This window comes from Spea bombifrons, chromosome 1, assembly GCF_027358695.1.
Source record: "Spea bombifrons isolate aSpeBom1 chromosome 1, aSpeBom1.2.pri, whole genome shotgun sequence".
In the NCBI taxonomy this organism is placed as follows: Eukaryota; Metazoa; Chordata; class Amphibia; order Anura; family Pelobatidae; genus Spea; species Spea bombifrons.
The window spans coordinates 35,059,013-35,081,489 of NC_071087.1; the positions used below are offsets into that span (position 1 = coordinate 35,059,013).

General features: G+C 39.6%; 1 protein-coding gene across 3 annotated transcripts in view; it reads left to right on the plus strand.

Moving 5' to 3' along the window:
• The window catches only part of FBXW7 (F-box and WD repeat domain containing 7), a 105,831-nt gene extending 92,675 nt beyond the window's left edge, over window positions 1-13,156 (plus strand). For all 3 annotated transcript variants that reach the window (XM_053460532.1, XM_053460540.1, XM_053460548.1), the window contains 7 exons: window positions 3,977-4,100; window positions 4,203-4,339; window positions 4,466-4,579; window positions 7,165-7,346; window positions 8,048-8,273; window positions 10,311-10,521; window positions 11,297-13,156. In XM_053460532.1, coding sequence (XP_053316507.1) covers window positions 3,977-4,100; window positions 4,203-4,339; window positions 4,466-4,579; window positions 7,165-7,346; window positions 8,048-8,273; window positions 10,311-10,521; window positions 11,297-11,565 — 1,263 coding nt within the window. In that variant the 3' untranslated portion in view covers window positions 11,566-13,156. The remainder of the gene's footprint in view (window positions 1-3,976; window positions 4,101-4,202; window positions 4,340-4,465; window positions 4,580-7,164; window positions 7,347-8,047; window positions 8,274-10,310; window positions 10,522-11,296) is intronic.
• Window positions 13,157-22,477: the final 9,321 nt, after the last annotated feature.

Genomic DNA, 22,477 nt, shown 5'->3' on the forward strand with positions numbered 1-22,477 from the left:
CATGACTTAATACCGTATTCTATATTAATGTGTACTTATGAATTAAAGTGGCATGGCAGTTGTACTAAGTCATAAGTCCTGAATGCAGATTATAAGGATATTAATGATTTCAGGCAGGCTGTTGAAACAAAATGAACTGAAATTAAGAATTTGCCAAAGATGGAATTTTTAAAACCAGTTGTTTCAGAGCTTTAGGGATGTAGTATGAGAAGCCATCGGCGAGGATGTTTGAAATTGCGTACCTTTTTTATCATACACTGCAAGCCACACATTCACAGTACTGCTGCAACATGAAGCTTTAATTCATGCATACCCTCTCCCCATACAGAATACATTGATCCACACTGCATTGCAGGCATTTTGGCCAGCAGCAAAGCTGGTATCTCTTCTGTGTGAAAGATCTGCAAGATTTAAGTAAAGCAACCTTTGCAATCTATCAGAGGGGAGAGCTAATGCAGTAATTCCATGGATAGCTTTGTGTCATCAGTGTCTTTTCCAATAATCAGTAAACTGTCAGCTGTTGCTATGTTGAGGTTCTAAACATACAAAGTAAAATGCTGGCGTTAACTGTCATCTGATGGCATCCTCAAAGAGAATTATTGATGCTGGTGTTCCTTTTTTGATCTTTACTTGGAAACACACTGCTATTTATGAGAATAGTAGCTTCCAGGTATCCAGAGAATTCATGCAAATTATTTATATATATATTTATATATATATATATATATATATATATATATATATATATATATTATTTTTTTTTTTTTTTTTCTACCTTTTGAATACGGTTTGTAGCCGGTTACTATGGTGGTTTAGAGCAAAAAAAGTAAACAACTCAGTTACTTGGTCTTAATGCACGGGGTAATTATAGTAAGTACCATTTTAAAGGAACGATAAATTTGTTTTATTGACATATAATACAGGCGCTCCCCTCTGTATTAAATATACCATCCATCTTTTGCTGCCAAATTCCTGGCCACACTGTGGTGTGCATGCGTGTTCCCACTATGGGGCCATATTATCCCATGTCAGGGTTCACTCATGTACTCAATTATTGCACTGTAGGTACCCATGTTCTTTACTGCCGCAAGCCCCCTGATAATTGTATTAACTGATACTGTACTCTGTAATGGTAGAACCCACTCATGTATATCATTAAAAAGATGACTGCTTACAATGACCTCTGTCTTGTTACACCGTGGGAGATGAAGAGGTGAACGCTTATTAAACAAATAATAAAAAACAAAGTTTAGTAACCACTAAAGGAAAAGTTCAAAGGCAGTTCAGTTCCATCTTGTAGGTCATTGGCTTCCGGAACTGGCCCCCTTTCTGTATTGGCGTTTGCTAACTTTCCTCTGTTCTCACATCTGGCATACTAATTATTTGAATTATTTCGGAGACCCCCCCCCATTAAAGAAGAATATATATTAAACTGCGCTGTATTTTTTTTTTAACTAGACTAAATGCATGAAAGCTACTTAGTTTAAGTAAAATGCCCCTTCCCATGAAAATGACCTTTGTGCCCAGCACATCGCTAATTGGCAGCGTCACTGCCCACAAAGCCAAATGTTTTAGAAGAACATGACTCATAGACTGTACACTCACAAGTGTGGGATTTTATACAGCGTGTCATATAGCTAATATTTAAAAAGAAAAACAGTCTGTACATCGGCTCAGAGGTTGATCCTTGACGTAAGCAGAAGGCCGCAGTGTACTTTGCATATAAATGAATACATGCAAAGTCACTTTGGTGCAGCCTTTTCATATAAAATCTGATTAAATGCCCTTTATAGATTGCTAGGCAGAATGTGTTTTCCTCTCTTTGAAGTAGTTTTCACTGGCGTTTTGTGTGTGTATGGACGGGATGTAAGCAATACAAACAGATGTCCTTCAGGTGAAGTGGAGTGACCTTATTGTATGACTTTTTGTGTGTGTGGAGGGCGAGCGGTTAGAGACGCTGTGGATGGATTCGTGGTGTTGATTGAAAAGCAAGCAGGATGTTTTATGAAATGTTCACACAATGGACAGTGGAGAATATTAGCCGTTGCACCTAACGGTCTGTGGAAGACAGTCTCTGTATGAAGCCTATTCAGCTCTAATTTGCTGCTGTTCTTTCTTGTGATAGAAGTTTTATTTCTAAACTTAAGGAAATGTAATTATCTCCCTAACATCAAAACACATTTGACCTTTTTGCAAAGCTTGTTTCGGTACTAAAAAAATGCCATCCGCGGTGATTCCCCAGCATTGATGGGGTTTTTCAGGAGGGAACAAGCATAATCCATGGGTATGTTAGGCTGTTGTAGTAATAAGTTTAATTTAAGCATTTGGAGGACCCTGCCTTTAGAGATCTACAATTAGAAATGTCGTTTCCTCCCTGATTTGATGTTTCTCATTTACCAGAGCCAGCTGTTAGTTGCAATCTGGCACGGGGCTCCATGCTGGAATACATATATTGGTGTCTGAACAACAGAGAGGCATTTAAACAGTCATGTCAAAGCAGCAGGAGGCACACCAGGGAACCTAGCCCCAAATCCTGGAGAAATCAAGACTTTAGATCTCGTATATATGATTTACTGTGTGTGTGTGTGTGTGTATGTATATATTTGAATATGTGTGTGTGTTAGATGTCATAATCCTGTTGTCTTGCCAGTGTTGATATGATTGTAACCTACTATGGTTTGGCAGAATTTCACTCTGAAATGTGTGCTTTAGTGTAAGAACAATGAAAAAAGTTAGGAAAGCAATGCGACTCGTTACTTAGCCCACCTATATGTTAACTCTATTTGCTTTAATACTGTCCTTATATACATCACCAGCTGCGTATAATGTGCCATACTTTGGTCTATTCCAGGGGCGTCCAACCTGCGGCCCTCCAGCTGCTGCAGGACTACATGTCCCATAATGCTCCTTCAGCTAAGGGGCTGGCTGAGGAGGATGGGAGATGTAGTCCTGCAACAGCTGGAGGGCCGCAGGTTGGACGCCCCTGGTCTATTCCCTCTTGTACCCAAATAACAAGTGTTATTGATTATGCCAAATTTATTTACATGCTGTTTTAACATGAGTGACTTATTTCTCGCAATAATATCATTGTGCGTGATCATTCTGAGGCCATCCGCACTGTGACAGACTAGAATCCAAAATGGCTGGAAAATCAGCCATATTTTGATTACAAGAAAAGATGATTAGTGTATGAGGACTCTCTCCTAAACAGTATCCTAGGTTGAAGACTTTGCCAATGCAGGAAGAAAACGTAACAATTAAAACCGTTTGATGTTAGGACTGTTTTCATTATAGTTTATGGGCAGAAAGGGCGGTTTGTGTTACGAAAGATTCTGATAGTCACAGATTTCTGGGAAGGATCCTTCACAAGGCCAAGTTATACAATACCTTACATTGTGATTTGGACGTGCCAGCGAACCTGCTGCTTCTATCACCACCTACACTAGTCTCAGCTGGTGACACATTCCCCTCAGTCTTGTTTATGTAGAGCAGCGTTTAGCTCATTCTGTGTCCTTTTCTCTGCCTGAGCTTTTCTTTTCAAAAGTCGCCATTGTTGCTTACTCCCTGCTGCTCTGAGTACACTGGGGATCTATCAGCGAGCAGCAGGAAGTAGACAACAGTGGCTTGGTGGGAGAGAAGGCCTGAGAGAGCCCTCCGCTGAGCTACTCAGCTGAAGAGCAAGAAACATTAAAGCATTGGACAGCAATGGCGTTTATGATTATCATATACTGCTGTACTGTACAATTAGAAGGTAAGCTGGGTACATTTAATATCCACACACTTGTTCAATACCACATTTTGCCTGCTCCTCAAATTCACATTAATTATGCCTTGCTCCATTTATTTTTATTTATAAAGTTGACTTTTCATGAATCACGTGTGTAACAGCACATATTTACACGTTTGTTTTTACCTCAGTAATAGCTTTTTATGTTGAAGTAGATGAACTAATTAATTTTTTTATGGTCTTTTCCAGTTGGCGCTGTACGTTCTTTCATTCCTAGAACCCAAGGATCTTCTACAGGCAGCTCAAACCTGTCGGTACTGGAGGATCCTGGCTGAAGACAACCTTTTGTGGCGAGAGAAATGCAAAGAAGATGGTGAGTATCTAAACTTATGGTTGCCTGGCTTACATTAGCCTGAAATCTCCACATGGAACACAGCTATTCTGCTCGGTATTAACACGCCGCCTGTGCTTTCAGGAATCGATGAGCCTTTACATGTGAAGAGAAGAAAGGTTCTTAAACCTGGCTTCACACACAGTCCGTGGAAAAGTGCATACATTCGACAGCACAGGATTGATACAAACTGGCGACGAGGTGAACTAAAATCTCCAAAGGTAACGCCTAGGATTATATACAACTTCTTTATCAAGCTGTGCATTGTTGGTGATGGCAAACTGGAAATGCAGAATTCCCAAAAATATTTTATATTACTTAAAAAGTCACCATCTTTTTCCTGCCAGGTGCTTAAAGGTCACGATGATCATGTGATCACATGTCTACAGTTCTGTGGCAATCGAATAGTAAGCGGTTCCGATGACAACACATTAAAAGTATGGTCAGCGGTTACTGGGAAGGTAAGCTGTGTTTTGTTTACGGTTTAAAATTAAAATGAGCCACACAATTAAAAATAAGCAGATCCTTTTATAGAAGTCTCCTGTTAAGATCCACCCCATCCACATTCTGCACAGGCCATAAAAATGGCATTCCAGCTGTCTTATCTAGTGAGCAATCCAGGTCTATTGCCCCTGGGAGGCCAGAGACATTGGCTTAAGTTTTAGGAACACAGTGCGCATCATTTTTATGTGCAAACAATCATTTTGCCATCTAGTCATCTCTCGTGGTCTTTATAGCATTCAACATTTAACCTGTATCTGATTTGGTAGGAAGAACCTCTTACACCCCTTAGATAAGGATATGTTCGATATTTGTTTTGTTTTCTATATTTTTGTAACATTTTTTGCATTTTGCTAGACTTCAACCACAGATTGAATTATTTAGTTTTCAGTATTATATGTCCATCAACTTTGTACTCAGGGTGGCCAAAACTTGATTTGGCATGAGTTTCTTCTAGAATCACATTTTTTGTTGAAAGTATTTTAGATTGAGCTTTGTACAGAGTCTATAGATCACTTCAGGTTAGGACAGTTTTTCGGTGAGGTGAAGTCTGTCAGGCATATGGCTATCCAACTTGATTTTTATGTACAATGTATGTGTAATGAGCCATAAAAAATATTCCTAAAATGTATCCAACATGGATGAAGAGTCCTTGGTTGTTAGCTTTAGAATGTGGCATTAACATCTATTTGTATGGAAGCTGCACATATGTTTTTCTGGACCATGGAACTCATCTGCAACCGGTGTTTTTTTACTTTGGTGGCATTTGTCAAAAACAGTCAGTTTCACTCCTGGGTAGTCAATTTCTCTTGTGTATCGTTCACCAAACAGTGAGGTGTGGAGTAGAGCCATGGGCGGGACTACTTTTTTAATCCCGCTCCCGCGGTTTTTAATCCCGCTCCCGCAATGTGGGTGTTCTGCTCCCGCCACATTTGTGGCCAATCCCGCCCGCTCCCGCCACATTTGTGGCCAATCATGCCCGCCTCCTTACCTGATTTCCCGCGAGTTGTTCCCTCACGGCGTCTCTTCTCTTGCTCCGCCCAGGAACAAGGCGGAGTGACAGGAAGTGTCGTCACATCACGTGACTCCGTTTTGTTCCTGGGCAGAGCAAGCTAGGAGACACTGTAAGGGAGCAGCAAGAAGGCAGCCTTGCGGGACTGCGCGGGATTACCGGGACCCGCAGGTACAGTGCCTGACCGCCCGCTCCCGCAAGTTTTTTGGTGGGTCCTGCGGGACCCGCCTCCCAGTGCAGTCCTCTAGTGTGGAGCATCTTTCCCTGGATGAGCATATGGACATTAAACCACAGTCCAAATAACACTGGAGTGTAATTACATGTTTGGATTTGTTGGCTGTATAGCAGCACTTAATAGATTATACGCCATTGATTTGATTCCTGATCAGCTTTTATGATTTCTTTTGGTTTTACAAACCTGGCCACAAAATGAAAATATTCCCGGGAAAACAATCTACTTGTCGTTTAACTTTTTAAGCCATCAATCAGCTTGTCCTTAATGTGTGCCTTGGGGGAGAAGTGGTATATGGACACTCCTAGTTCTTCAACGCAAGCTTTTCCCATGAAAGAATGTCCACGCTGACACTGAGAAAGAATGCTGAGAGTAACTTCATTCACGATCCCGCCCTCTAAAATCAATATGGGAAAACTTTCCCCAAGTCTGATGTTGAGGTGTGCTTGCTATCTGTGTCCCTAAAATAAAGACCGGAGTTAACATCACGGAATGTGTGCTTCATGCCATGTCGACTGGTAGTGTTGCTAGTGTTAATTACAGTACTTTTTACTTATTATCTATTTGTAGCGAGAAAAGATTACTTTGTATTTGCTGTTCATAGTGTCACATTGACTATATTTTCTAAACAAAAGCCTTATCCTATACCCACTAGCTCAGGATACTGGTATGTACCTGAATAGAGAAGATACTCCCATGCACAGCAGTGTGTTCATCCCAGGCCTGCTTATGCTTTTGGGTTAATGGTAGACAGGTATATGTAAAACCAGAAGCAGCTTGCAATCTATATACACATTGTAGACATAGCACGTAATTTAACAAAATTATATGGTAATCCTATATCTCATTGTATTAAGTAATATGTAATCCAGTGTATTTTAAAAGATCTCTCATTAAACACAATGCAGTTCTTTCTACCCCTTCTTATTATGTTTGTTCAGTGGGTATTTGCTATACAGCTGTAGCGATGCGTTGGAAGGCTATGTATGTTAGGGCTTTGCACACATCCTGTTAGCAGGCTGGAAAAGGCATGTACCCAACACAATATGTGAGGAGGTGCTCGAAAGCAATAGAAACCTTAATCATATTAAAAAAAAAAAATGCATGTCGAGTCATCTTGGTTGCACTGTACTGAGATACAGTCCCAGAGTGGTGAAACCAGTGAATCACGTTTGTTGGGTTTTTTGTTTGTTTTTTTAAAGACTTTATACTGTAAATGATTACGATATAAATTGTTGCGTTACACTAAAATTTTTGTCTGACCATTCTAACATGAATCGCCTTCTGTTTCCATATTGCAGTGTTTAAGGACGCTTGTTGGACACACAGGTGGAGTCTGGTCGTCCCAGATGAGAGATAATATCATTATTAGTGGATCTACCGATAGGACGTTAAAAGTTTGGAATGCAGAGACGGGGGAATGTATACATACCCTATATGGACATACTTCCACTGTGCGCTGCATGCATCTACATGAAAAAAGGTCAGTCTGTAACAATCATTTTTTGTGTTCAAACATGAGGAATATGGGTGATGTGTGATTAGCCATGGTGGTGTGCACTTATCACATCATTTCACCTCTACAGGCTCCTTATCTTTTTTATATATATATATATATATATATATATATATATATATATATATATTTTTATGTGTCTTTCAGTCCAGTTAGCATTTGATGTATTTTGGTATATCTCTTTGCCGCTTTATTTTCTTTCTCACATCACTCTTTCCGTGCCATTTTCCTTTGATGTGTTAACTGGCCATGTTTTTAGAGGCTGGAAACTAAATTGACTGCATCAGCTTCCATGTGAGAAGACTGCTTAAACACGAAAGCATTCTATTTACTCGCCATCCCTGTAACACGACTAGTTACTATCGGATACCTCGTGGCTGCCTTTCTGAATAACAGGGTGTAATGGAAAAGGGAGGCTCTAAATAGTTTATCTAACCTTCACTGCTTTGGGTCTGGCATATCTTCCAGGCTTCTGTCAATGTAGAACTGGTGGGTTATTGTCCTTTACAGGTGAAACAGACAACTCTTTCTTTCTAAAGCAGTCCAAAACCCAATTTTATTTCAGCCATCTATTAAATATACTGAATATCACCCTAGTATGTTTTGGTGTGTGTATGCATTGCCTTAAAATGTCTAACAGGTCCTACTTCTGATTCTCTCCTCAACAGGGTGGTGAGTGGATCAAGGGACGCCACGCTGCGGGTTTGGGATATTGAAACAGGCCAGTGCTTACATGTTCTTATGGGGCACGTAGCAGCTGTTCGATGTGTTCAGTACGACGGCCGGCGAGTTGTTAGCGGAGCTTATGATTTCATGGTGAAAGTATGGGACCCAGAGACCGAAACCTGTTTACACACGTTGCAAGGCCACACAAACAGAGTCTATTCCTTACAGGTATGACAGTCTTCTTTACACTATATATTGTATTTTGTTTATATATAGCGCCAGCCCATTCTGCCATGCTGTTACAGAATTGAAGGGGAAAAATAACACAAAATTGGCAATATATAGGACTGACAAAAACAGATTTTAAAAGCTACTGGTACAGAAGGAGAAAAGAGCCTGGCTGTTGCATGCTTACAATGTAATTTTTTAAATACACATTTTAATAGAATTTATTTCTAAAATGAGGCAGGCAGAGCTATATTTAATAGCCATTTCCAGAACATTAGATAAACCCCAATTGATGGAACAAATGCCACAGCCTGACACAGAACAAGTGTAAAATCGCTTTTCTGTTTCCAAACCATAATCTCTGTCCGTGTGTGTGTGCCTGTGTGTGCCTGTGTGTGCACGTGCTATATCTGCAGTTGCACATTCAAGGCTACTGTAACTATTATTTTCATTTTATTTTTTAACAGACCATACACATTTATGAGTAACAAAGCTGCACTGAGTATTATCTTAAGGTAGAATCTGTCATCCTTTGTCAGGCTTCCCTAATTGACTTTGTCATCCAGTCTGTGCTAATTAGTAAGGTGCAAGGCACCGTCTGACATGAACCAAGCAACTATGGGGATTCCATTTTGGCATAAATCAGCAAGACTGCTCATGTGTTTTAATGTGCCACTCACATAGCTTTCTTAGGATAGCTCTTACTACGGATGCACAATATTCTCTCTTGTATATGTAGGCCAGTGCTTTCTATTTACTGGGCTCCCAGCTCTGTATTATGTGAACTGAAGCCATGCTCTCTGCTCATTTTATTCTGTCTGCAAAATACCCTCCAGACAGGAGACGCTATGGATTTCTTAGAATGATTGGCTTTGACATTGTAGGTCACTAATTAGAAGCAGCTTTGTCTTATTAATGTGTAAAGGTTACTCTTAGCATAATTTGATCATGTAGAAATCAGAAAACCAGACTGGTGTAATTTTTATTGATTTATATGCTTGCTTTGCTGTAACGGGCACAAAGGGGAAAGAGAATATATTTCGGAGGCTCTAAACAATTTTAGTGATTTACACCCTGCATTTATGTGTATAGAATTTGAAAGCTAAGCTTTCATTGTTCAATCAAGTCTAATAAGGATTGCAATCGCAAATAATGAAGGGGAGTAGCCCAAGTTCTCCATTATTAATCGGTAAAGCCCCAGTGCGGCTGTAGGCAATGGTCACCGCCGTCTCCTCTCTGTGACAAATATATTGCAAGTAGCAAAAAAAGATGAGCCAAGCACACATGTTTTTTTGTTCCTTCTAATAAGGATTGTGTTATAGAAAGGTTGCAAAGGCAACCTGTGTATAATGCAGTTTAAAGAAACAAACAGGATTTATATTGTGACCTACATTTTAAGTAGTTATTGATTCTTCAAGGTACTTCTTTTCTAGTAGAGCCTCTGGTCAATAAACTGAGTTTTCCTATCAACACGTGGCAATAAGAGGGGGTTCTAGTATAGATAGAACACATAAATTAGCACTGCGATTGATAGTTGCTTCTAAGTGGATGTAAATAGAGATTCCTACTTGCTTTAACAAGCAGGTCCAAAACTTTAGCGCGGTTAGCCCTATATCCTGGAAATAATTATCTTGTGATGTTAAATATTGATTTATTCATCATTTTTGCTGGGAACACCTAATTGCCATGTGACATAAATGTAAGAGTGGATAGTTTCCTGGACTGAGAAACCTTCTTCAACGTTTGGGTTTTTGTGATTTAAAACTTCAAAAAAAAATTAAAAAGTCAGATCTGCTAAGATTTGTTTAACCCAGTAAAAGCAGTGTCGATGTGTCTATATATTGTCTTTATTGTGTATGCATTTCTGTGAAGGGCTGGTGTTTCACAGATTATTGAATTACCAATTTCTCCCTTGCTGCCGACTGTCACCACTTTCCATGAGAATTTTGGTACAGTCCATCTACCCCCTTTCCTCCTGAAAGAGTGCAAAGATCAATCAGAATGTTGTATTTTACAACCTTTTTTTCTTGATTGCAGTTTGATGGCATACATGTAGTGAGTGGCTCCTTGGATACCTCAATCAGAGTTTGGGACGTGGAGACTGGGAACTGTATCCACACACTAACGGGGCACCAGTCATTAACTAGCGGGATGGAGCTGAAAGATAACATCCTGGTCTCTGGAAATGCGGATTCTACTGTTAAAATCTGGGACATTAAGACAGGACAGTGTTTACAGACTTTGCAAGGTGAGGACTCTTACTTCATAACCATGATTACTAAAGTTGCACATACTGGCTGCGGTATGTGCACAAATTCATACCCGCCAAAATTGCAGGTATCCAAATCATGTGGGGGGTGGTGTTGCAAGGGATGTGGTGGGGCCATGGTCTTTAGAGACACCTTGCAAGGGCCTCCATTGGTTTTGCAGCTCTCTTGCAAAGGCTCTCCTCAACTTGCCCATTATCCCCACTGCCTGCAGAAAAAGGACAGTAGGGCATTTATCCAGGTCAGTGCCCTGAAATTGGGACTGTCCCATGGGGGATGGAAATTGTTGGAGCTAATTGAACTTGTTTTATGCTATGGATACTCAACAAAACATTTTAAAATAGCATTTGTTTCTAAACATTTGTTTCAATGTCCAATAACCATTGTACAATTTCTGTAATTCTGACATCTCTGATGTTAATCTGTTTGCAATGTAGAAAATGGGAATGGTGTGTTTAGATGGGAAAATGTTTGCAAGGAAACAATGGCCCCATTGTCTCGGAATGCTGCTATTTTTAGGGAAGAAAGTATTTGCCATGCTGCCCACTTGATTTATCCGACTAGACAGCTTCTAGTCTAATTAAGTTGTGGATCACGTAAGGTGCAAGCAACCCTCTGGATAAATCCAAGGGATTTCTCTTAGTGTCCCACTTTCTGTACATGTTTGTTTAAACCATATTTGTGTACATTGATTTTGGTAGGGGTTTTTCCCCTTACTTTGCAACAAAATGTGCTAAATGTTATGTACTCTTCTAGGTCCCAACAAACATCAAAGCGCTGTGACCTGTTTACAATTCAACAAGAATTTTGTAATTACCAGCTCAGATGATGGGACTGTAAAACTGTGGGACTTAAAAACGGGTGAGTTTATTCGGAACCTGGTTACGTTGGAAAGTGGAGGAAGTGGAGGTGTCGTTTGGCGAATCCGAGCATCCAACACAAAGCTTGTTTGTGCCGTTGGAAGCAGGAATGGGACTGAGGAGACAAAGCTGCTGGTGCTGGACTTTGATGTGGACATGAAGTGAAGGCTGGGGGGATGGATTTGTCCAAATTTCTAGACTGCATATTTCCCCATTTTTTTCCCCACCTCATCCCCAGTCCTTCCCTCCAAAAAAATATCCATTGGCCTTGGTGAAACAGGATATTGGCTTGGGGCAACATACTTCAAAGACCTACAGATGGTGAATACGACGACAGAAGACATCTTGTCACACCTTAGACTTCACTTCTTGACATCGGGTGCCTTTTTTCTTTTGGAAAGAGGAGGACTTTCAAAAACCCCGGTGCAAAATCCCGTTATTTGTTCCGAAATGGTCACAGTGCGACCCCTGCAGTCTTATGCTTTGGTGGACTGTCTTAAATGCTAGATCCCAACTAAATGTTGAAATCCACTTAAATGCTGTTTGACTTTCAAAGAGAGCGGTTGCAACAAAGTCATGTTCTTGAAATGCTGAAGAAAAAACTGTGAATTGTTTTGTACAGTTTCATCACTTTTGTTTGTCGACTATTGCCAATGTCAATCAATCACAGTATTAGCCTCTGTTTCTCTATTAACTGTTGCTTCCATCTGCACTCTTGAACGCATATGTTGCTCTCGGGTGGCAAGCTTGTCTAGAAGTTCTCAGATGGATTGAAATCTTGATGCTGGTGCTAGCAGTAGGTCTTTACATACGGGATTGTTGTCCCACAGCTGTACTGTATTCCCAGTGGCCAAACATATTTATGCTGCTAAAGGAAAGGAAAAGCAAATTTTTTTTATTGTAATTATAATTTTACTGCTGTGACGTTTTAGTCCCAGACTGAATTCCAAATTTGATCTAGTTTGGATACAGAAAAAAAAGACTTTTTTGCCACTGAAATTTGAACCCACTGTGCCTCTAAGAGGCCGTAAGTGGGACAGTTTCAGACAATTACGAGTGAAGTTTGCCTGCAAAGAAGAAGAAGAAAAAAAAAAAAGTAATTTGAGAGTGTGCAAAGCTTATTTTCTTGTTTTGAACGAAGTATAAACACATTCCTTGGAACAAAGCTGTTTCGGCTTGTTCTGTTGGGAAATTTTTTTTTTATTTTGTGAGGGCTGTGGTGAATGTAACAAATTTGTGTAATACAACTGACAAACCTATTTTAAAAATATAATACACAAATTGAAAATAAGATTGCTGGTCAGGTTCAATAGATACGACAGTATTTGGAGGTTAAACAACTGTTACAGTTTTAATACGGAACTTGCATTGTAAAGCAGAAGCTTGGAGGTTTTTGCTGTGCAAGCTTCACATAAAAATAAACATAAACCATACAATTGTCAAGTAATTTGCCTCATTTTCCAAGAGTCACAACTCAAGCTGAACTGTGAAAAGTGGTTTAACACTGTATCCTAGACTATGGGTTTTTTCCCCCCTCTTTTTTTTTTTTTTTTTTTTCCTCCTCATCCTACATTTTCTTTTTATTATTTATAGTCTGGTTTTTAATCAGATTCAATTTGTTTCATTTTACAGTTCTGTAACAACCTGATGTGATGGAGGAAAACGATGTTTAAAGGGATTGTGTCTATGGTTTGATTCACTTAGAAATTTTATTTTCTTATAACTTAAAGTGCAATAAAAGTGTTTTTTCATGTTACTCGTTTCTTTAGTCCTTTGCTTTTCTTAATATTGGTTTAGATGTTCCCAATTTAAAGTTCATACAAGAATGGGAATTTATTTAGCTCTGGTTTCAAATTCCACTGTGTTGTATGAGGGTGGTGTTTATACCTTTTACATAGAGAATAGATTTTTTTTTGATATGTGACCGTTTTCCTGGCCTTCCATAATATTGTAATTCATACAGGCACGGCGATTGGCTTTGTTGCTGCATCCAGTGCCAAAGTGGGAAATATTGTCCCTACGGTTTTGTGCATACCTCCCAGGTCTGTATGTTTAGGGATCACAGTCCCCCTTTGAAACCCCGGTCCCTCTGTCCATTTTTCCAAGAGTCCTTCTATTCTGTGATCTCAGAATGCTTGTTGTGTAAAAGTGTATCCATGTTCTACAGCCCTAAAAATCATAATCAATAATGCATATCCAAACAGCTGAAATACTACTACTTAAACTGTGTAACTAATATATTTTCCTTAAGATTAGTGGATCATCTAGTCACACAATATGTCTTGCTAAGAATGCTTCCCTAGCTGCATCTCTAACCACGCCACCAAAAACCAAATGTTTTGGGTATTATGCCTTTGTCACGTGCAAATTAATGTGTCAGACAGCAGCCTCCAAGCAACTGAGCAGCGATTGTCTGCGAATATGATAATTATAAATTACATGGAACAGATATTGCCACATATTTCAGGGATATTTTGTGGAACTCTGGTTACCGGCCACATGCTGATGAAGAATATACTTGCCCTTATTCTATACGCATTTTATGGTGTTACTGTGCATTCTTAAATGGTAGAAAAAGCCTGACTTAGTGATTGAAATGTATTTTTATATAATGGTGCTACAGAAACCAATGTATATACTGCAATGCTCATGAGTTGTAGTTTTAGAAGAAGTATAAGTAGCTTGATTTGCCACCAATATTTCTGCTGTCAAGGAATGCAATACCTAAGCTTCATTTCAATTAATGGATAATGAAATTTAACATTGTTATTTTTTGGGGTAATGTAACCCTTGCGTTTGTAGCATTAGAGCTCATCTATAATGCCAAAAATGATGAGAACATAATGTGTCTTGGATTTTGTGACCACCAAAGGCAGTCATGAAAACATCAGGGAGCTGTACGGATTGCCTTGAATAAGATCTTGTTTAGATGTGATGGCATTAGGGCTGCAACTAACGATTATTTTAATAATCGATTAGTTGGCCGATTATTTTTTCGATTAATCGATTAATCGGATAAAAAAACAATATGCAAATTTTTCGTTTATTTAAAATAATTTTAAGAACTAGATGTTAAAAACAACTTGCATTGTGCCCCCACCCCTTTGCACTGTGCCCCCACCCCCACTCTGCCCTGCATCCCCACCCCCACTCTGCTCTGCACCCAGTCTCACACCCTGCAATGCCCCCCACCCCCACTCTGCTCTGCACCCAGTCTCTCTCTCTCTCTCTCTCTCTCTCTCTCTCTCTCTCTCTCTCTCTCTCTCTCTCTCTCTCTCTCTCTCTCTCTCTCTCTCTCTCTCTCTCTCTCTCTCTCTCTCTCTCCACCCCCCCCCCCCCCCCCAGTCTCGCACATAAACATTCGCACAGACAATAGACCTAAAGAGTACTTACCTCCGCTACGAACTTGTTCCACTTTTCAAACTTGATAGTAGACGCGCGTCACCTCCGTCGTCACGTAGCATGAAAAAGGCGGAGACTGCAGAGCGTGGAGCAGAACCGGGGAACGCAGGCGGAGGTAAGTAAAAGGAGCCTAGTGCTCCAACGACGAATCGATTAATCGATAACGGAAATCGTCGACAACGATTTCCATTATCGATTTTATCGATTCGTTGTTTCAGCTCTAGATGGCATATCCCTCCACACACAGGAAGTGCATCAAGATTATGATGTCACTTCTTAACAAATAGTTAAGGTTCGCATCTACCTGAAATAGTTATAGCTGCCTCTACTCACTACCAAGGATTATATTGACCACAATCTTATAGCACTGAAAAAACAGGACTTGAATATCATTAAGTACTAAATGTAAGAAAATAAAGGAATTTTCATAAAGAAATTTCCCTTAAAAGGAATAACCTTAATGTCTGCAGTAATTAACAATTAGCTCTCAGTTTGTATGTGATTAATATTCTCATCTAAACCTTGTGACACTGTAGAATTGATTAATTATTGAAAATTTGTGATTTATTATTCTGGTTATTTATTGTGATGGTAGTTTATCTGCTAATCCAGTGATCATCTTTTCCACACTTATGATGCATGTGCAGTACTTTTTGTATTGTACTGTATCTTTCAAGGTTGAATTACAATGAATGAATGTCAAACGTTCAGAAATCATTAACCAACATTTGGGATTAGAAAATCTAGTGGATAATATCCACTAATAATATTACATTAAATCGAGGTCAGTGTTCAAAGCCCTTATGTTGTACTGGGGATAATATTGCAAAACACCTTTACCATATTTATCATAATATGAAAGTCAAGATGAGCAGCAATAGTAGACATTTTTATATATTAATGTGGTAGTTTGTGCCATGTATCTAGGAATTTCACAATTTTATAATGTAGAATTTTTATTGTTAAAACATTAGTTATTGCAGAGGGGATATTTGTTCATTGATAGTGCTAACTTTATATTAAAACAATCACACCAACTAAAAGGCTTAGTGGGTCATCTACCAAGTTAGACAACTTGCATATGTTCTTAGTAGAGCTTCCATTAGACACTCATTGCTTTTTCTTTCCTAGAAGGGGTTGAGTTGATGCTTTAAATTAGTGGTAGGTGATTTTAGTTATCTTCATGCTGAGTAAATGCAGCCATACATAATGTCTACTGGACTGCTGCAGGATGACCCTATGAAGCATACACCCATCAGCCATAGCATTGACTACTGGCAGGATGCATCCATGGAAGCCCCTTAAAGGATCTCCTACTAATGTAACCTGCCAGATGCCAATAAAAGAATCAGCTTGCAAAAACACCACAGAGCTCCATGCAAAATGTGACCAACAAATGTTTCACCATACTGGCTTCTTCTGGGTCTGAGTTGACCAACGAGGTCTGCATATTTATAATTAAAAAAAAAACAGTGGTATATGTATGTTACATGATTTTAACCCTTGTGATATACCTTAAAATGAGGTAAATGCAACCTCAGATGAACAACAACAACACATGGCATGTTACACTGTTTCATGATTTATTAAAAAAAATAAAGCCAAAATGGAGAAGCCGTGTGTGAAATACTAAGTAGATCTTATGATTAAGAGGTAGAAAAACCTTTAGTAGCAATAACTTGAAGTAATCTTTAGTAGCAATAACTTGAAGTAATCTTTCACATCGTTGTGGAGTAATTTTGACCCACTCTTCTTTACAGCGTCACTTCAGTTCTTTGAGGTTTGTAGGCATTTGTTTATGCACAGCTCTCTTAAGGTCCCTCCACATGATTTCAGTATTGTTGAGGTCTGGACTTTGACTGGGCCATTGCAACACTTTGATTCTTTTCTTTTTCAGCCATTCTGTTGTAGATTTGCTGGTGTGCTTGGAATTGTTGTCCTGTGGCATGACCCAATTCTGGTCATACTTCAGGTGTCAGAAAGATGGCCTCACATTTGACTCTAGAATACTTAAGTATACAGAGATGTCCATAGTCGACTCAATGACTTCAAGGTTTCCAGATCTTGTGGCTGCAAAACACCACCGCGCTTGACAGTTAATATAATATGTTTGTGCTTATATGCTGTGTTTGTTTGTCCAAATGACATTGTTCCAGAAGTCTTGTTCACTTATACTAACTTACACACAAAAACATACTAGCATACTTACACATACAAGCACACACATGAACTAACATAGTTACACACGCGCTAACAGACTTTCACACACAATGTAAAACACTGACATACTCAGCATGTGGGGGCACGAGTGACATCGTTCACCAACACCACTAGGAAACCCCAGGGCTGATCCTGGCGAGCTTTATCTCTGTATTTATTATTCTTATTTATTATGATATATTCCATAGCGCTGTACAATGGGTAGACATGACATAACAAGTAGTATGTAATGTAACAATTTGACTTGCAGAAAAAACATGTGAGGAGGGCCCTGCTCAAACAAGCTTACAATTTACAAGTGGCGTTGTTTGGGTTGGACCAGCCACACTAGTGTAAGTATTGAAGTAGAGGGACTAGGAAAGGTGAGCTAAAGAAATATGGGAGGATGTTATTGTTAATGTTAGTGACATGATCTAGAGGGAGAGAGATCAGGAGAGGATAGATAGATAGATAGATCTGGGTGTCATCAGCATACAGCATACTTTTGTAAGGGTGGGCTCAATAAAGTGTTGAGGGCGAAAACCAGATTAAATAGGATCAAGTAAGGAGTTGGAATCAAGAAACTTGGTTAATTGGTTTTAAACAATTATTTCAAGAAGCTTGGAGGAGAGAGGAAGTAGCGAGATGGATGGTAATTGGACAGATTGGTTGGGTCCACCCAGGGCTTTTTCAATATAGGAGTTATGGTAGCATGCTTGAAGGAGGATAGGGCAGATCCAGTAGAGAGGGAGAGGTTAAAGATGTGAGCTATAGTACACAGGGGCAAGAGGAGATGAAAGAGACTGGGTAAGATGTCAAGGGGACAAGTGGTTGGACAAGATGAAAGAGAAGAGCATGTACAGTAGAGATTTACTTTAATGTAGCAAAGGAAGAAGAGGTCAGTGGGTAGCAGGGCTCATAGTTGAGGGCGGGGGGGACTGATATTTCAATGTTTCAATTTTATTATTAAAGTATGTGGCAAAGTCCGAGGAATTAAGGTTAGTGGAAGGGGTAGTTGGGATAGGTCAAAGAACGGAATTGAAAGTACTAAAGAGGCATTTAGTTTTATGAGACAAAGAGGAAATCACGGAGGTGAAGTAGGTTTCCTTAGCAAGGTTGAGAGTAGAGTAGTAGGAACGTAGCATTAATTTATAGTGCAGAACATCAGACATGGACTTCCACCAACTACATTCAAAAGGGCGGGAACAATGTCAAAGGTGTTGGGTTACAGCTTTGTGAAAGCATTGGAAATGTGCAAGTCATGAAGAGCGAGTAGTAGCTAGGGTACATCCTCAATAACAGATGTGAGGGTAGAGTTATAGAGAGAGGTAATGTTGTTAGGGCATGACATGTTTGAGATAGGAGTAAATTAGTGAAGAATTTCTCAAGGTCAATAGAGCAAAGGTAGCTTATCTATTTAAAAATTGCATTGAATACATTCTATAGAGTAAGAGCCCATGCTAATGCATAGAATACCAAACCCATCATGTCTTATAAATTCTAAAAATTGATTTTTGAATCATAGCTACTTCAAAATCATCATTAATTTAGGAAATACCAACATGTCTCTCAGAGTTGAATACTTAAAAATAGAGAATTTGATTTATGATTCAGGTCCTTGAATGATTCAATACAGAAATCAATCTTAGCACTTTTATAGAGCCTTCGATTGATTGGCTTTCTGATTTAGCACTGATTACTGATTTGTTTTCCAGTTCGAAACCTGATAACTTACATGCATAGCAGGGTGTTTGAGCTGGGGTTTCAGCCAATGCATGGTATAACATTGTACCTGTCCATGTAGTTGCATACACATCTCAGAATTATGCAAAGGACTATTTTATTTATTGTATGCTTTCATGCAGTATACAGAGCATGACACCAGGCCCCGACTGGCCATCTGGCACTCCATGCAAATGCCAGTGAACCACCTGCTAACAGCACTGCATATTCACCCTATCTGCTGCTCCAGTGGCAGATTGGTTGCTGCAGTGCGTGGCCACCAGCTGGATACGTCTAGCTGCATTAGCTTTAAAATGCAACATGCAGCCTCTCATATCAGGACATTGTGCGCACCTACATCATTGGGTAGCAACCGGCCAAGATCGCCTCATTAACCCAAGTCCAGCCATGAATCACAGTATCCTTGATAACAGGATACATGTATTATTCGTCTGTATATACTGAAATATTGACTACTTATAATGAATTTACCACAATTTCATGTCTTGTTATTTGTATATAGTGCCAGTGGTTTTGGCTCTTGTGTGACCTCTGCCAGAGTCAGTTAGTGGCTTTGAAAAGACAAATTACTAAGTGGCAAGGAAATGGAACATTTAGCAAAACATTCAGTATAACAAGCACACAAATAAAACATGTCTGTAATTCGAACTTGTTCCATTTTTTAAACAATATAGTTACATAGGCATCAAGTTCAGTCTTTCCCATATCTGTTAATTGCTGTTGATCCAAAAGAAGACAAACAAAATCCAGTTTGTAGCTCTTGCAACAAACTAGGAACCAAAAATTCTTGACCACAGAATGGAAGTCAGATCTCTTCCTGGATCAATAAGTTGTTTCCCCATAATTTAAAAATTATATCCGTGAATATTATGTTTTTGCAAGTATTCATCTAGTTGCAGTTTAAACGTCTGTACAGACTCTGATAAAACTACCTGCAGGCAGATAATTCCACATCCTTATTGTCCTAACTGTAAAAAAATCCTTTCCTCTGCCTTAGACTAAATCTCCTTTCTTCCAGTCTAAATGCGTGACCACGTGTCCTATGCATAGTCCTGTTTATGAACCGATTTCCAGACAATGGTTTCTATTGGCCCTGAATACAATTTATATAGTGCTATCATATCCCCTCTGAGGCACCGTTTTTCTAAACCAAATAGATTTAAATTAATTAACCTTTCTTCATAGATAAAGTGTTCCATTCCTTTTATTAATTATGTAGCCCCCCTCTTTAATACAGCTCTAGAAGCAATTAGGGTGAGGTGTTTCTTACTGGTCTTATAACAATATTGTGTTATCTGGATAGACAAAAATATACTTAACTTCAAGATTCTGGTAATTTTTTTCTCTCCTTGAACTATTTAAGTATTCTTTGGTAATTAAGGATATAAGAAGGCCAGCCATATCGTGGACCAAAACAGATATCAATACCCATGCAAACAAAGGCTCACCATTTTCTAAATGGATCGTATCCATTATCAAATGATAACAGATTTCTTAGTAAGTAAACTGACTTGGATGAAGGAGGTGCACAGAATCAAGTCGTTTAAATAAAATGTAATATTTATTCCAAACTTAGTTCCAAAAAAGCATATATTTACAAAAATCATCAATAAAGTCGTTCAAAAGAACAACAAATGTAAAAATGCCCCAAAATCAATGCAACAAAATAATAACACAGTGACAGGACAGCTGTTACATGGTGATTCCCCTTTCTCAATGGTGATTCAGAGTGTTGCACTGTTTAATGTAATGTTTTGTATGGGTTATTACACCTATATGTGTGGCTCTCTAAAAATGTTTTGACCTTCCAAAAATTGGCCAAAGAAACATGTATTTTAGCAATGTAATAGATAATTTTCCTGGGTTGCAAAATTCAAAAAGACTGTTAAAAATAAAATTATTGATTTATTTTCACTTTCAAAAAAAAAGTAGACACGCTTATCACAGCTGTGCGTTCTATCCTTAACTTGGAAGATCAACTAGAAGATGCTAAAGCTGACCTCCTATTCTCAGGCTATGCTAGACTAAAACTGTGTTTTCCTGTGCATGAGATCTCCTCCACGATCATCTCAAACAGGGCCTGACTGGGAATGAAAAGCAGCCCTGGAAACATTTGGACACCAACCCCATATATACATGGTCAAGCTCTTGTTCCCACACGCACCCCTCATACATAACTGAGTTGCCATCCAAATTACTATAAATCACATTATTCACATTTATCACATTATTCGTACTAAAATCCCAGAAACTAAAAGTGTTAAAAGGCCCAAATTAGAGATTAGACATAATGGAATCAAAACATTTGCTACTGCAAAAACTTTTAGATGAAAAAGTTCCAGTTCTGCCAGTGTGTATGTAAAAGGTTCTCCCTTAAGGGGTAATGACTGTGAAACCAAAGGGAATTGTCCCCTGTAGGCCTTACAATTAAATCAGACCTTACAATTAAATTGGTTTCACAGACTCTGAAGATCCCAACCACCATCCAGGTTTCTGTGACAATACCTTTGTGATAAGATCTGCTTATTAAAAAATAGAGTAAATAACACATAAGGTGCATCTGCCCCACTAGGTACCCCTAGGCATGGTTTGTAATTGTAAGCTTACACACACACACCCACGCCAGGATAGGCTCTGCCACACCGACACCCAAACACACATCAGGACGTGCTCTGCCACACTGACACCCAAACACACATGCCAGAACAGGCTCTGCCACAATGACACCCAAACACACACCAGTACATGCTCTGCCACACTGCCACCCACATCCGGAGGGGCTAAGCCACAACAATAAAAAAATATGTATTTTCCACAATGTATTATCGTTTACCCCCTCTTGCGTTTTCGCCCTCTTGCGTATTGCTCCCAGCCAGCACTATGTGTATTTATGCCTCGAGCCTGCCCAGAGCTTTAGTATTGATTTATGTAATGTCCCCAGCTGCCCCGCTTGTGTATTGATGCCGCCAACCCAGATGAAATGCTGTATTGCAGCATGGGAGATCTATATCTGACTAATTGGTTCCCTTTCATGAGTCTATACACCTCCCATCGCCATTATGCGAGCAATGCACAAGTTAGCAGCAAGGCCCCTACAAAAGTGATCGCGGAGGTCGCCTCCACCCCTTAAAGTAGCGGGCCGGGTCACAGTTGCGACCCCTGCGATCATGGTTGGTGTGGACCTTTGCCCTGTGTTAAAGACAGTGGTGACGGTCATGCAGCCGCATCACCCACTTCAGTGCTCCACTGGCCCCGACCAGCCAGCCCACCCACCACGAAATTCAAGACAGAGTCCCTAAAGTGTGCCTTGGGACTACCGAAGAGACTAGCACGCCACCCTGGATTTACAAGATGCCTACCTCCATGTTTCCATCAAAAAGGCTCATCCTACATTTGACCCCCCCTTCTTCTGAAGGCATCCTACTACTTCACTTCTCTTCTAATTGGCCTTGCCTCCGCTCCAGGTTTTGTTCCTGGTGGCACAATCAAAACAAGTACTGAAGTTGTTAAAAGATCTGGGCTGGTCAACCTCAATGTGTCTCATCTTTTGCTGTGCCAGAAACTGTTATTTTGGGGCATGATCATAGAAATAATTCTATGCGCTACCTTCCTCCCTTCAGACAAGAAGGTTCGGATTCAGTGTTTGGTCAGAGGCCTTCTCTGCGCCAGTTCAGTGGCAATCCTTTAGATAATGGTCCTTATTGGGCTTATGTCAGCCAGCAAGCTAGTGGTT